At 42.4% G+C, this 12,756-nt stretch overlaps 1 protein-coding gene across 3 annotated transcripts; it reads right to left on the bottom strand.

Moving 5' to 3' along the window:
- Positions 1–3,771: 3,771 nt before the first annotated feature.
- Positions 3,772–7,886, bottom strand: C20H6orf141 (chromosome 20 C6orf141 homolog). 3 transcript variants are annotated; one of them, XM_032463231.1, is made up of 3 exons: positions 6,692–7,886; positions 4,467–4,583; positions 3,772–4,049 (listed from the first exon to the last, which is right to left on the bottom strand). In XM_032463231.1, exon 1 carries the CDS (start codon positions 7,663–7,665, stop codon positions 7,078–7,080), a length of 588 nt encoding a protein of 195 aa, XP_032319122.1. In that variant the 5' UTR covers positions 7,666–7,886; the 3' UTR covers positions 3,772–4,049; positions 4,467–4,583; positions 6,692–7,077. The 3 variants fall into 3 exon arrangements, with proteins under 3 accessions (XP_032319122.1, XP_032319121.1, XP_032319123.1); XM_032463230.1 differs by lacking the exon at positions 4,467–4,583; XM_032463232.1 differs by lacking the exon at positions 4,467–4,583 and having other exon boundaries at positions 6,771–7,886.
- Between the last annotated feature and the right edge of the window lie 4,870 nt (positions 7,887–12,756).

Genomic DNA, 12,756 nt, shown 5'->3' with positions numbered 1-12,756 from the left:
GCCCTTAGTACATAATTGGTGTTCAATAATGTTACCAGTGAATTCTAAACCCAAAGTCAAAATCAATTAGTGGACTTCTTTTTCTTACAAAGGATTAATAGAAACAGCTTTGAGTAGAGATCAGGAAATCTGAGCTTTAATTCCAACCCTTTCAGTCTCCCATTTTTATGACTTTATGACTGCTACTGGCAGTGGCATACTTAGTGAATAAGATATTGGAAGCAAATAATTTTTAACGTCAATATGAGAAAATAATACTTAATAATCATAGAGCAAAATAAATAATAACTTTGATCCTTTGGTGAGTCTGATTTAATAATAATTTATATGAATAAACTGTCAAGTAACTAATAAACTTGAATAGAAGTGAAATGTCTGCAAAAGAAACAGAAATAGTAAATGATACCACTCATGGAATGTTTTGATTTCTTGGTTCATTCTTTAGTTTTAAAACAATGAATAAATAATAAATTTCATGTTAATTATCCAAATCCAATAAAACTGTTCATGTGTGAATAAATTTGCACTTATCAAACAAAAAATACTACATTTTGCTGTTTCACTATTTTAAATTTTATACGTTAAGTCACAGGCAATGTCAGAATTGAAGTAATTTGAGTTCTTTTTCTTAATGACTATGACTGCTGTGTTCTGATTTATACTGAATCTACTCTTGAAATGCAGGAATATATATGGGCCAGAGACAGAAAGTGCACTCCAAGTGAGTAAGAAAGATTCTGAACCCTTTGGAATGAATGCATATAGCTGATTCTATGTGTGTGTGTGTGTGTGTGTGTGTGTGCGTGCACGAGTGTTTGAGACAGAGAGAGAAGGAGAGAGATTGATTACGAGGACAACGCTGAGAGTTCTTTAAATTATCATCCACACAGGGAAAAAAATGGTAAAGGAAAATAAAAATGTGCTAATTTGAGGCTTACATTCATATTATTAAAGTTCAAACAGTAATCACAGGAATTTTTTAGAATTTAGATCAATAATAGACTCCTTTCAGAGATGAGTATTTTATTACTAAGCCCATGACGATAATAAAAAGACTTTTAGCCCAGCTCTACCGTTATTTTTAAATCTCTAAAGACAATAAAGGAACTATTTGCAATGCTGCATTCTGGATGTTTCTAAGAAACAAAAAGTGATTTTCTCTAAAAAAGAATTCTGTGACTGCATCTTCCAGAATCCTGTGACTAGGGCTTCTAGTTTCCAATGCCATCTTCAAGAAGAGCAACTGAGACTATAAACGGATGATGGCCAGAACACATATGATAATATATTTCAAAAAAAGACAGAAAAACAGTCTCAGTAAAAACTACTAGTTTGGGTTTGGTATGATTTCTTGTGTTGTATGTCTTCTGCTCTTCAAAACAAACAAACGAAAAACTAAAGCCTGGTTAGGATGATAATATTAACAATAACAACAACAGTAATAATAACAGCTAATTTTGAGTATTTATTATATACCAGGCACTGTTCTAACTCCCAGAAAAAAAATCCTATCTGGCCAATACTATATATCAGGTTATACCCTAACCTACAACCTACAGCTGCTGAAGCAATGAGCCTGGGAAGCCAAACCACACAGCCCCTGCTGCCATCAGCCCAGAAAGACCAGGACTTGGTCGATGACTGCCAGCTTCCTTATTTTTTCTGCACCCTTCCAACACAGGACCCACCAGAGAAAGCCCTAAGCCCCTCTCAATAGCCCACCTCCAGCTGTCCTGTGCTAATAGCTTCCAGTTAGAACCTACATGAAACCGTTCTTTTTTCCACCATATTCAAAGAAAAATTGTACCAGATGGAGTGAAACAGGCAAGGAAGAAGACTTTATTCAAGACTACTGCTATAGGAGAGAGAGACTGAACCCAACTCCTTCGAAACAAAAGGTTGGAGAGTGTTTTTAAGCACTCAGGTGAGCTAGTGGAAAAGTCCTGGAGGACACTGGTGGGGAAGCCGGTCAGTGCCATGGAAGAAGCCTTCTGTGTCCGCCAACTAAAGCTTATGAAATTGGGCTCCTACCCCTCACTGAGACTGGGAGTCAGGGGCCCTGTCTTTCTAGACTACATTTCAAAGGGACGGCTTTCAGGTTCTTGAGAAGGACATTCCCGGGTTGTAAAACTGGCAAGAGGTTGAGGAGATTTACACCTCCAGGAGCAGAGAAGGACATTTATAATTGCAAGTTTTCTTAAGTAATGCTCTAAGGAGAGGGAGGTCAGAAGCTGCAGTTGGGAAGACGCCTGTCCAAAGTTTAGTTGAGCAAAGAGTCATATTAACATCACCTTGGTCACTTATTATAAAGCTTTCCCACTGTCCTGCCTGCCTTTGCTTCCCTGCCAACTGCAAGTCATGCTGGCTGACTCCCCCTCTATACTAAGCTCCGAATAAACAGCCTTTTGGTCCTATTTTGTGAAGGCTGCAGTCTCCTAAAAGTACTCATTCTGACTTATACTTAGAAATCTGAGTTTAAATTAATTTGAATTTAAATTAATTCCTTGCTTTGAAGCTAGCCACATCTTATGTTTTGGTAGCTTTTGACTGCATAGTGCCTAATAACTGATTAAAATTCCTTATTCTTTCCAAAGTAAACTGGACTGTTTCTTTTCTTATCGTCATCTGGAGAAGTAAAGTGACAAAGATTCGCCCTCCGTAATTAAAGAGCAAAGTGCTGACTGGAGTCATAGAGAAGTCAGGGTGTTCAGGAGTCGCAGGCTTTGTTTTCTTATCTGAATCAGTTGATCCAAATTCAGCCCCCACCCCCACCCCAGGCAACTCGTTCCTAGTGGCTGGTGAGTCCTGACTCAGCCTTTAACTGCTGTAATTGGGCTTTCTTTCAGGACTCCCTGCCCTTCTTCCCTTAAGGGGGTTTTTAAGTAAGTATTGTTTTACATTCTTAGACAATAAAACAAACACATTTCTGAAATAGTTTGAACTCCATTCATCAGTGTTTCATTAGGAAAACCTGAGAATAAAAAGGCTCAAAAAAACACTACAAAGCTGTTCAGGGATCTCTTTGCCAATTCACAAATCAACATATTATTTCAATCTTTTGTCAGCTCTAAATGTTTTCATCATTTTACAAAGCGTTATTTCCATGCCATTGTTAACAATTAATGGAGACTATAGAAAAAATAAATACTGTTTGGTTTTTGTTAAGGGACCATTAGGCTATAGAACTAACTATTGCATATACGTCAGTGCTTCTCCAACTTTAATGTGAACCTCCCAGGGATTTGTCAAAATGCAAACTCTGATTCAGCAGATTTAGCGTGGGGTCCAGGATCGCACATTCCTAAACCTTTGTTCTTCCTCCATGCTCAGGCTGCTGGTTCATGGGCCACACCCTGAATGGCATCAACATACAGTTAGTCTGTTTGAAGACAGTACTCAGATTTTATATACATAGTCTATGGTCAGAAAAGTGTATGTATGTATACACATACTTTAAAAAAATCAAATACATAAAACCGGACTGGAAACACACCAGCTAAGAGATTTGGGGTCACAGGTGAGTTTTGTTTTCTTTCATTCCATTTTTCTTTTTCCTCGCCAAATAACATTTCTTCACATTTTCTTATAAATGTAACTTTTTCTGTTAACAGAAAGCTTTTTCTCTTCTCTTTTTCATGATTATTTTTTAAGCAAAAAAGCACAAGTGCTGGTGGCAGCCAACAAGAATAAGACCAGCAAGTGGAACATAATGACTCTCAAAGGTGACGGAGACTGTGGACAAAGGTTAAGGGGGGGGTGACACTTGCCTGATCCACAGTGGTCACATGACGGTGATACGTGTCTCGTGGTCACTTGAGTGGTCCGCTGGCTTCCGAAGCCCTTGCTGTGATTCAACCACATGAACAGGTGTAGAGGACCAGGTTTCCGGTGAGGTGGAGGTCACACCAAAGAGACCCAGTTGTTCTCAGAGACTTCTTGATACTGAGGATGCCCAGGCTTCCCTTTGGATTCATTCCCAGGGCACTGCCAATTGGGAAAAGATTCCCCAGGCCCCTCACATGACAGGCATCTGCTTGGATCAGGAACATCTGTGAAGAAAGTTGAATAGGACTTTAACTTATTACTTTCTGCATCAGGGAGACATCTTTTAAAACTGACACAATACGGTAACTGCCTATACTTCAATTAAAAAAAAAAAAGAGGAAGGAAGGAAAACCTCCTTGAAAAAAAAGAAAATCTACAGACACATTATAGACAGTTAGCAGGGAGGCTGAGACGGCCTTTAAAAGTAACTTTTACTTAAAAGAGAGAAAATTAGCCCAAACATATTTGGATGAAAGTAGTCTAGCTGACTTGAACCAGTACATTTTGACAGACAGGAGATAAAATGATAAGTAATTGTGCCTATTCTGTGTTTCTGAGAGGACAGGGCATCAGATATGAAAATCCTAGAAGGAAAACGAACTAACCTGACAGGTCCTAAAGTACACACTCCAAGCTCCTACCTGCCAAGGGGAGCCAAGCAGTCTGCGAAAACGCTTCCAAGATTGTCAAGCGTGGTGCATGCACCTTAGGCCTGAGGAACTCGGGACGAATCTTCTCACAAGCTGTTGGGGGCATTTCTAAAGAATTTAAGGAATGTATTTACTGATCCATTAAATGTTGGGGAAAGCTAGCATGCAGAAAATGCATTTCAGGAATGCAGGAAAAAAAAGTCAGTAAGAACCACTGGTTTGGGTTCTAGAAGATTTCTTGTGTTGTATGCCTTCTGCTGTTTTTCATTAAATAAAACCCTAAAGCCTGGCTAGGATGAAAGTGAACTATAACAATAACAACACCATGAATAATAATAATCGCTAACTTTGAGCATTGATTATATAGCAAGCACTGTTCTAAATATTTTTCATCTAACTTAATCCTAGGAAAAAGCTCTGTAAGGTTGATACCACTTATTATTCCTATTTAACAAAGGTCCCGGAGTCACAGAGGGCCAAAGCACCTGCCCAAAGTCACAGTCAGAGATGGAGTGGTTTTGAACCCAAGCAGCTCAACTCCTGAGTTTGCACCGTAGAGGAGGCAACGGGATGCGGAATGATGCTACCGTTTGGCGCCAACTTTCAAGAGGCTTTTCTTGTCTACACTCAAAGCTCAACCACGCGGGGCATATACGGACTCACATGAGCCAAACTTATTCAGTCAGGTCTGAAATGTGTTTGCCAAGAAGTTTAACCTCACATTGGCGCCAGGCAGGTTGTTGGAGGAAAAGGTAATTTGTTTTATGGGGCATATGTTACCTTTTCTACCTAGCAAGCAGTTTGGAGCACAGATGATGTCTGGGGCTTTATTCCTCTCTCTCAAGAGAAGGTCACCGCGGCCTGAGAACTGCTGTTGGTAAGTCTCCAGCCCACAGGCCTTGCAGGACTTCGCGACATCAAGGTGATCTTAGTATTTCTCATAAACGTGAAGTCAGAAAACCCAGGGTGTCCTCACTCATCTTTGTGAGTCCTAGAAGTTAGTCCTAAAGACCATTCCCAAACTTTCAGGAAGGAGATGATCATATTCTTATCTACTTAGTAGGCATATGTAAGTAACCAGCTGTGTCTGAACACAAGCCACATGACCTCTGGGCCCAGGCTGGCTCATATGTAAAACAGGGGCATATCGCACCTGTCTTGTCTGCAGGAGGCAAGAGGTGGATCAGATGATCTTTGAAGGCATTTCAAACTCTAAACTGAAAATAAGGGGCAAAGGGAAAGGAGGGAGGGGGGTGTTCAATTGTTTACTCCTCAAAAGCCAGAGTCCCACTTTTTGTTAATTCACACAGTAACCAGATGCTGCTTCAGTTCATCAGATCATCTCTAGAGGGGGTGCTCAGCTCCTCCCACCCCTCCAAACCAGGCCCCACTACTAAAGGGTTAATAAAGACGGTGCTTAATAAAAAAATAAACAAACAAAATAAAAATGAGTTGTTTCAATAGCACCAGAAAAAAACTGTTTCTCAACAGCATCAGGAGAGATGTATTTTCAATCCAGTCTCGATAACAAATCTTATTAATAAGACAGTATGGACAAGAATAAGATATATAGTCATTTTATAGTAAACCATACATCTACCTTTACATCAGATGATTTATCTGAAGTAATTTAAACATTAAAATAATTAACAATTTCAAGGGGTGGGTATGGCTCAGTGGTAGCGCACATGCTTAGCATGCAGGAGATCCTGGGTTCAATCCCCAGTACCTCCATTTTAAAAAAGTAATAATTAAAAACCAATAGCACTTTAACTGAACTAAATTAGATACTTTGGGGTAAAGCCCTTTTAAATGGAGTTTCACCTGCAGAGCTCAGTTTCCTGTTTCCCTCCTTGTGTCCGTCCCTAACTCTTCTCTTTTCTTCCTAACACTATTACATGTGAAGGGAAAACAAGAAAAGAAAAACGTACACATCAGGAGAGTGACCAAAAAAAGATTTTGTTTACTTGCCACTTTGTTTTACATTTTATTTTCCCATTTCTCTTTACTTTCTTTTTTCAGTCTTAAGCCTCTCGCCCCATATACTCCCACCTCCCCTTTGCAAAGAGCAGGTCTCAAAACTTCACTTCTGCTTTCAGGCTTTAAAGAGAAAAGGGGGAGGTAGAAAAGTTAACAGTTGAGAGGTTCTGCAAAGCAAAAATCAACAACAGATTTTCTTAGTGCAAAATTCCCACGTTCTGCCACTTTGAAAATACCTTTCTTCCTCTCTTCTAAGGTCCCCAGACCGTCACAGTATTTAAGCCACAGGATTTAAGGAGGTAGTAAGTTGCTTACAGTTTTTCAATGTGTATTGGGTGCCATTTGCTTCCCTGCAGGTGGATGCCAGACTCTTAAAAGGTTCTTGCGGTTGATTAAATTACAAGTTGGGAGTTTCCGGAAGAGCTTTTTTTTCTTTCCTTAAGGACTTGCGCTCCTTCGCCAGGCCCGCACGTTCCTCGGGCTCCTCTCCCCCGCTGACTCTCCTCCGGGAAGCAGGTGCTACGGGGGACCGTGCAACGACCCCCTCCCCACGGCCTGGGCACGGGATATTTGTCTCTGGGGTAAGAGCGCGCCGTTCTCCAGGGGTCCCCGCGGCCCCGCCTCACTCCCTGTTGGCGCGAAAAGTGACCGCGGTCACGGAGCGCTCTTCGGTCAGTGTGGTCATGCAGCCCTTCGTCCACGCGATCTGCAGGACTTCTTGTGTCACCTCATAATCCACGACCCGCACGAGCAGGGGTTTGGGTGGGTCCCCCAGCGGAGCCCCGGAGGGAGCGTCTACACGGCTGCCAGAAACTCTCTTTTCCCGTGGAAAGAGAGGGGACGGGCAGGCGGGTTCCCGGTCTTGTCCTCCCGCTTCGAAAAGGTCCTCCTCAACGGCCACCTCTTCCCGCGCGGGGTCCCCCTGGGTCCCTAGACACCTCTCCGGGTGCAGAAGAAAGAGCACTTTCTCTCGGACCCAGGGCTCACAGTGCACTTTCTCCTCGGCCCGGCGGGCCTCGTGGGCGCCGCCCGGGCTGCCGCTCGCCCCGGCCGCCGCCGCCGAGGGGTTCGGGGCGCCCCAGGCCGGGGGGGCCCCGCGCACTGCCTCGCGCTCGAAAAGCCGGGCGCGCCGCACGCTGCGGGGTGAGTCCGCGAGATGCGGGGCCCCGCGGGGACCCGGGGCCCCCGACTCCGTAGGAGGGCCATTCATTCGGAGATTGTTCCGCTTGTCCTCGCGGGGAACGACCGCGGAGCTCTGGGAAGCGCGGGATGGGCCGGCCTGGGCGTGGCCTCCGCGACGCCCCGCCCTCGCCTCGCGGGACTCGGGCCGGGCCCCGCCCCTCCCGCCTGCGCCTAGCTTTCCGGCCACGGGAAGGCGAGAAGCCTGACTTCCCTACATCGCCCTCGCAGCCCCGGTCGCCTTTCTGATTCCCTCCTCTCTCTCTTCTCAGCTCTGGGGCGTAGTTCCAGCCCACCTTCCGTCGGTCTCCAGACCTGGGGCGCGAAAGACACCCTCGCACTGCGCCCCCACCCCCGAAATGCCCAATGCAAACTTTCTTTCCAAGGACTCTCCTCGGAAGTTTACAATTTTTTTTAATGCTAATATCTGATTTAATGAAATTCTTCTGTAAAAAGTTTCGTGTTCACTTTGAATCCCCACCACCAAGCTGCCATGATTATCGAATGTAGATCAAAGCATCTGATTAGAAAAGATGAAACCTTTGAGAAAACACCTTTTGGATTGTTTGTTCTTTGTTGTTCTTTTGTTGAAATGCGGGAATCTGTAGGACAGCAGTCACACTTATCTTCATCTTGGTTATAATCATGCTTATCCTAGGAAAGGCAAGAATGCCTTTTATCAAACGGAAATTTAAAAAAAAACCTAAAACAAAACCGATAGAAGAACTTCTTTAGGATTTAAATTTTGTTTTGTTTTGTTTTCTAAATTTCCCCTATATCTCCTTAAGCCCTACCACCACCACTTTTCTTTAACGCCATAAGTTTATATATGTAATATATATATATATATTATATATATGCCTACACACTAATCTTTGAGGTCAATGGGGAAAGCTAGCTAACAGAAAAAGAGGAGCTTTGTTTATGATTTCCAGCCCATCCTTGGTTACAGGTCCTTGTTTTGTTAGAAAGGGCTCACTGTTTTCCTCTCTGCTTTAGAGAAATGACTGCAATCGTGGAAATGTCTGCCTGTATTCAAGGGACCTAGCAGTAGGGTGAAAGAAATATTTTGGAAAGAGAGGACCTTCTGATGTCTGCTAGGTCATTTAAAAAAAAAAAAAGTATAGAAGGAGCAAGAAAACCTGGATCATAACCTGGCTGATTAGATGCCTGTCCCTGGGCCAGTTACTGCTAAATCATAATTACCTAAAGTTTTCGAGTGTTTTAGACAAGAATTGCTCTAAGCAGTCTATATATTTGAACTCATTTAATCTTCACAAAAAACTAAGGAAGTAGTACTATTATCATTGTCTCCTTGAGAACTCTGAAGAACAGGGAGGTTAAGATCAAGCACCAATACACAGTGGAGCCCTGATCCTAATGTGTTAAAAGGCTTGGTCCTACCTATTTTAAGTTACCCTCCTGGTTTAAACCTATGACTTCACATTCTTTTCAGTTCATGTGCGTAACCAGTAATCACTGTGTGCTAAAACGTCAGGTGATGGGGACATGGAGGAAAGAAGCTGAATTGCTTGTCCGCTTGAAGTTTTCATTCTGTGTATCAGTAACATACATCAAATCCTCTGTCCAAAAGTCGGAGATAATAGGTTAACTGTAATGCACCTGAAAATCATCTTCAGGTTAATGCCCTACCCTACTCTCAAAGATTCTGCTCTTAGGGTGGAGGGTATAGCTTGGTGGTAAGAGAGTGTGCTTAGCATGCAGAAAGTCCTGGGTTCAATCCCCAGTACCTCCATTAAAATGAATAATTAACCTCCCTCTACCCCATACCCAGCCAAGACAGTCAATATAAAAAAAGATTCTGCTCTTATAGATTTGGAGGAGGGCTTAGAATGTGGACTTTTTACAAGACCCTCAGCAGTTCTGAAGCTGGACAATTATGAGAAAGATCATCAAAAATCCCCATAGATAAACCCTAGGCGCGTGCGTGTGTGTGCGTGCGTGTGTGTGTGTGTGTGTGTGTGTGTGTGTGCTGCTTTCAAGTGGCAATAAGAATGCTGTTTTCCTTCCTTGCAGGAATAGTAGGAGAATTCCAATGAAGGTGTCTGTATTCTGAGGGAAGTGTAATGTAAACCACAAGACTTAACTGCTTTCAAAGTTTCTTGCCAATGGAGCTTGAGTGAGGGATTCTAGGGTGGATGGGGAATGGGGAAAATCTGTTTGCTGAGGAGTGAGACCAACTCATCCACCATAGGGCACCTGAGTTTCTAGACATCAGGAAGTTGTGTTTTAATGCATAAAAGCTGATTAAGGGGAAATGCTAAATAAGTTAAACTTCAAACAGATAAAGTCTAAAACGAATTTAAAACAAAGAAATAGGCAGCTTGCCTCCAGGATAGTGGTGAGCTCTGCCTTCAAAATCTCAAAGTGCATAGAAGGAAGCTGATAAAGTGAACCCCCTTACCTCCTCTCCGAATTGCTTACTGCACTTGCAAATAATGCAGGCCAGCCAGGGACAGTAAAAAAAAAAAAAAAAAAAAAAAAAAAACAATGCCTATCCCTGGGGTCTGAAAATTAAAGGCAAACATTCTACTCCAGTCTGGTCGAAAGAAGCCTGCCATTGATAGCCCCACCCACCAGGGACCAGGCCCTCTCATTTTGCCTGTTAGATTCAGAAAAGTTAGTTTAAGTCCTTAGGGTGTAGTATGACTCTAAGTCATTCTCCTACCTCCGCCTTTAGAGGGTTTACCCTTCACTGGCAAGCCTCTGGCTTTCATTTACCCCCATAGTAATATTTTATAGCTTTCTTCTTCTATCGGATCTAAAATTCTTGAGCTGAAAAACTGACCTGGTAAACAGTTTTTCCTTGTGAGAAAATAAAAAGCAGTCCTGCTGGCCGCCAGACCATGTTGGGGTCCCAACTGTATAGAATCAACACTCACAGAATATAAACAGTTAAGGACCTTCTGTGACCAGGGACAAGGCCACTACAGAATCATAAAGAGTATTATGTCTAATAAAAGTGACTGTTGCTGCTTTACCATTGATCTCTAGTCCGCTCTTGCTTTAATTCTCTCATTTCCTACATGAAAATGACCATTTCCCTTTCTCTGAGTTGCCCCATGTCTTGTCAACATCTAATCCAGCACAAGCTCCTGCTTCCTTAGAATCATCCAGCTCAAGTCTAAATCCTCTGAGAAGCCTCTCCCACCTCCACGGAATGAACTGTCCCGTAATTTTGTGAGGGTGCCTTCTTGTTTATTTGCTGAACTGAGGTGAATAAACCTAACTGGATATTTTTTATTTTTTAGTACAAGTGTGTTCCTGTTGGTCTTTGGTTATTGAGATTTACAACCTGTCCATTTAGAAAGCAAACAGTGCCACGCCTCCCAATGCAATAAGAATCAACGTTGGAGGAGGGCTGAGGGGTGGAAAGTGAGGGCCTCAAAGTGATGCCAGAATGGATCTACAGCTCGGGGTGGCTCCGGAAATGAATTAATACATTAATCAAATAAAATGTTGCTTTAACAGGGTTCCATTTTAAAAATTTACAAATCACAGAGGGTGTGGAAAGTGGAGTGATAAAGAAGAACTTTCCCATTTCAGCGTACGGGCTACAGTTTGCATTTCTGATAGCTGGTTCCAGAGTTAACGTGACACCCCATTCTAATGGATCCTCAGTACATTGGCAGATTAGGAGCCTGTCGGTACCTTTGGCAACAGAATTCATAGTTCCCCTTCTCTCCCTTCCTCTCCAATCCCTATAGTTACAAAAATAAAGGCAGACTCTTAGGCATGACATTAATATCTTCAGAACCCTACCCCAGCCTATCACTTGTATACGGTTGAATCAGTAAATAAAAGAAGAAATCAACAAGCCACATAGGTTTGAGAATAGGGTGAGGTTATTGTGTATAAATAAAATCCAGCCTGATTATGGATGGACCTTGAAAACTATGAAACTTCTAGAAGAGATTCTAATCGTATTTCCTTTAACCACTAAGGTTCTCATGACCCTGAGAACTCAGGCTGTGCACTTAAAGTCTACACCGGACTGAGTCTGGGACTCGAGACGGGTATGTTATCTTGACCAAGTCTCCCAATGTCTCCAAACCTATGTTCTCATCTGCAAGGTATAAATGATACCTGTCCTGTGTGCTTGCCTGGGTTGTTGTGGAGGTCAAGTGAGACAATTCTCCTGGTAACTCTCTGAAAACTAGGAAACCTGCAAAATATTCTTGTAATTTAATTTTTAAGTTCAGAATTATTTGTTTAGAACTAGGAACCCATAGTACAGTTTTTAATGAAATCCTCAGGGAAAATGCAAGAGTCCAGGACTGGAGCTGGGAAATGAGCACCAGCTCATAATCTTGGAACAGAGGAGCGAATGATGCTAGTTATAAATTGGAGGGGAAAAGAGGAAGAGTGGGAACATGGCAGTTCTGGGGATATCAAGCCGCTTAGCTCAGTGGTCTGAGATAAAAGGGAAACGGAGGCAAAGTTTTTAGAATGGGATTTTTGTCTTGAATTTTCAGTGAGCAATAGTTGTGTTCCTAGGAGAAGGAAAAAGAGGCTTAGTTTACCTAACATGTGGCCCTGGGCCCAACTTGCTACAGATGAATTATATTTTTTGAATGAGATCTTTAAGCATATTGTTCTATCACTCCATAGAGAGGTGGCGGCCCCGAGATGATGTTGGCCAGGCACTCTGAAGAGTGTTAAGCGTGCCAGTTAACTGCGAGAGATGACTCATGGAGCATTCTGAGTAGTGGCTGCCTAAAGGAGATTTTTAGACTTTTTAATTCAGTGTCAGCTGCACGCAGTATCCAAAGTTTTAACGTATATTCATCATCCTCCTCTCCTGTCAGAGCTCAGGATCTAAGGCCAGGCTCTCTCACTGAGTTTGAGTAAGCAAATTATTAAACAGGAAATTGCACCATTAGTAACTGACTCAGCATTTTATGATGATCATAAAAAACCCAACATCTTTACCCTACGTCTATCTTGAGCATAAACAAATTTTGACCTGTTCAACAGCAGCAGGTAGTATTATTCTGGAGATAATTCCATCTTTGACTCAACATGGGTGAATTAATATTTATTAAATATTTCAAAATAATCACTCAGATTAGTAAGATAAAGGTCATGACCTTAATATCCA

This window comes from Camelus ferus, chromosome 20 (assembly GCF_009834535.1).
Source record: "Camelus ferus isolate YT-003-E chromosome 20, BCGSAC_Cfer_1.0, whole genome shotgun sequence".
In the NCBI taxonomy this organism is placed as follows: domain Eukaryota; kingdom Metazoa; phylum Chordata; class Mammalia; order Artiodactyla; family Camelidae; genus Camelus; species Camelus ferus.
This window is presented reverse-complemented; position numbering and strand designations above follow the sequence as displayed.

Coding starts and splice junctions, on each gene's coding strand:
- C20H6orf141 (XM_032463231.1), bottom strand. CDS start 7,665: ATGAATGGCCCTCCTACGGAGTCGGGGGCCCCGGGTCCCCGCGGGGCC.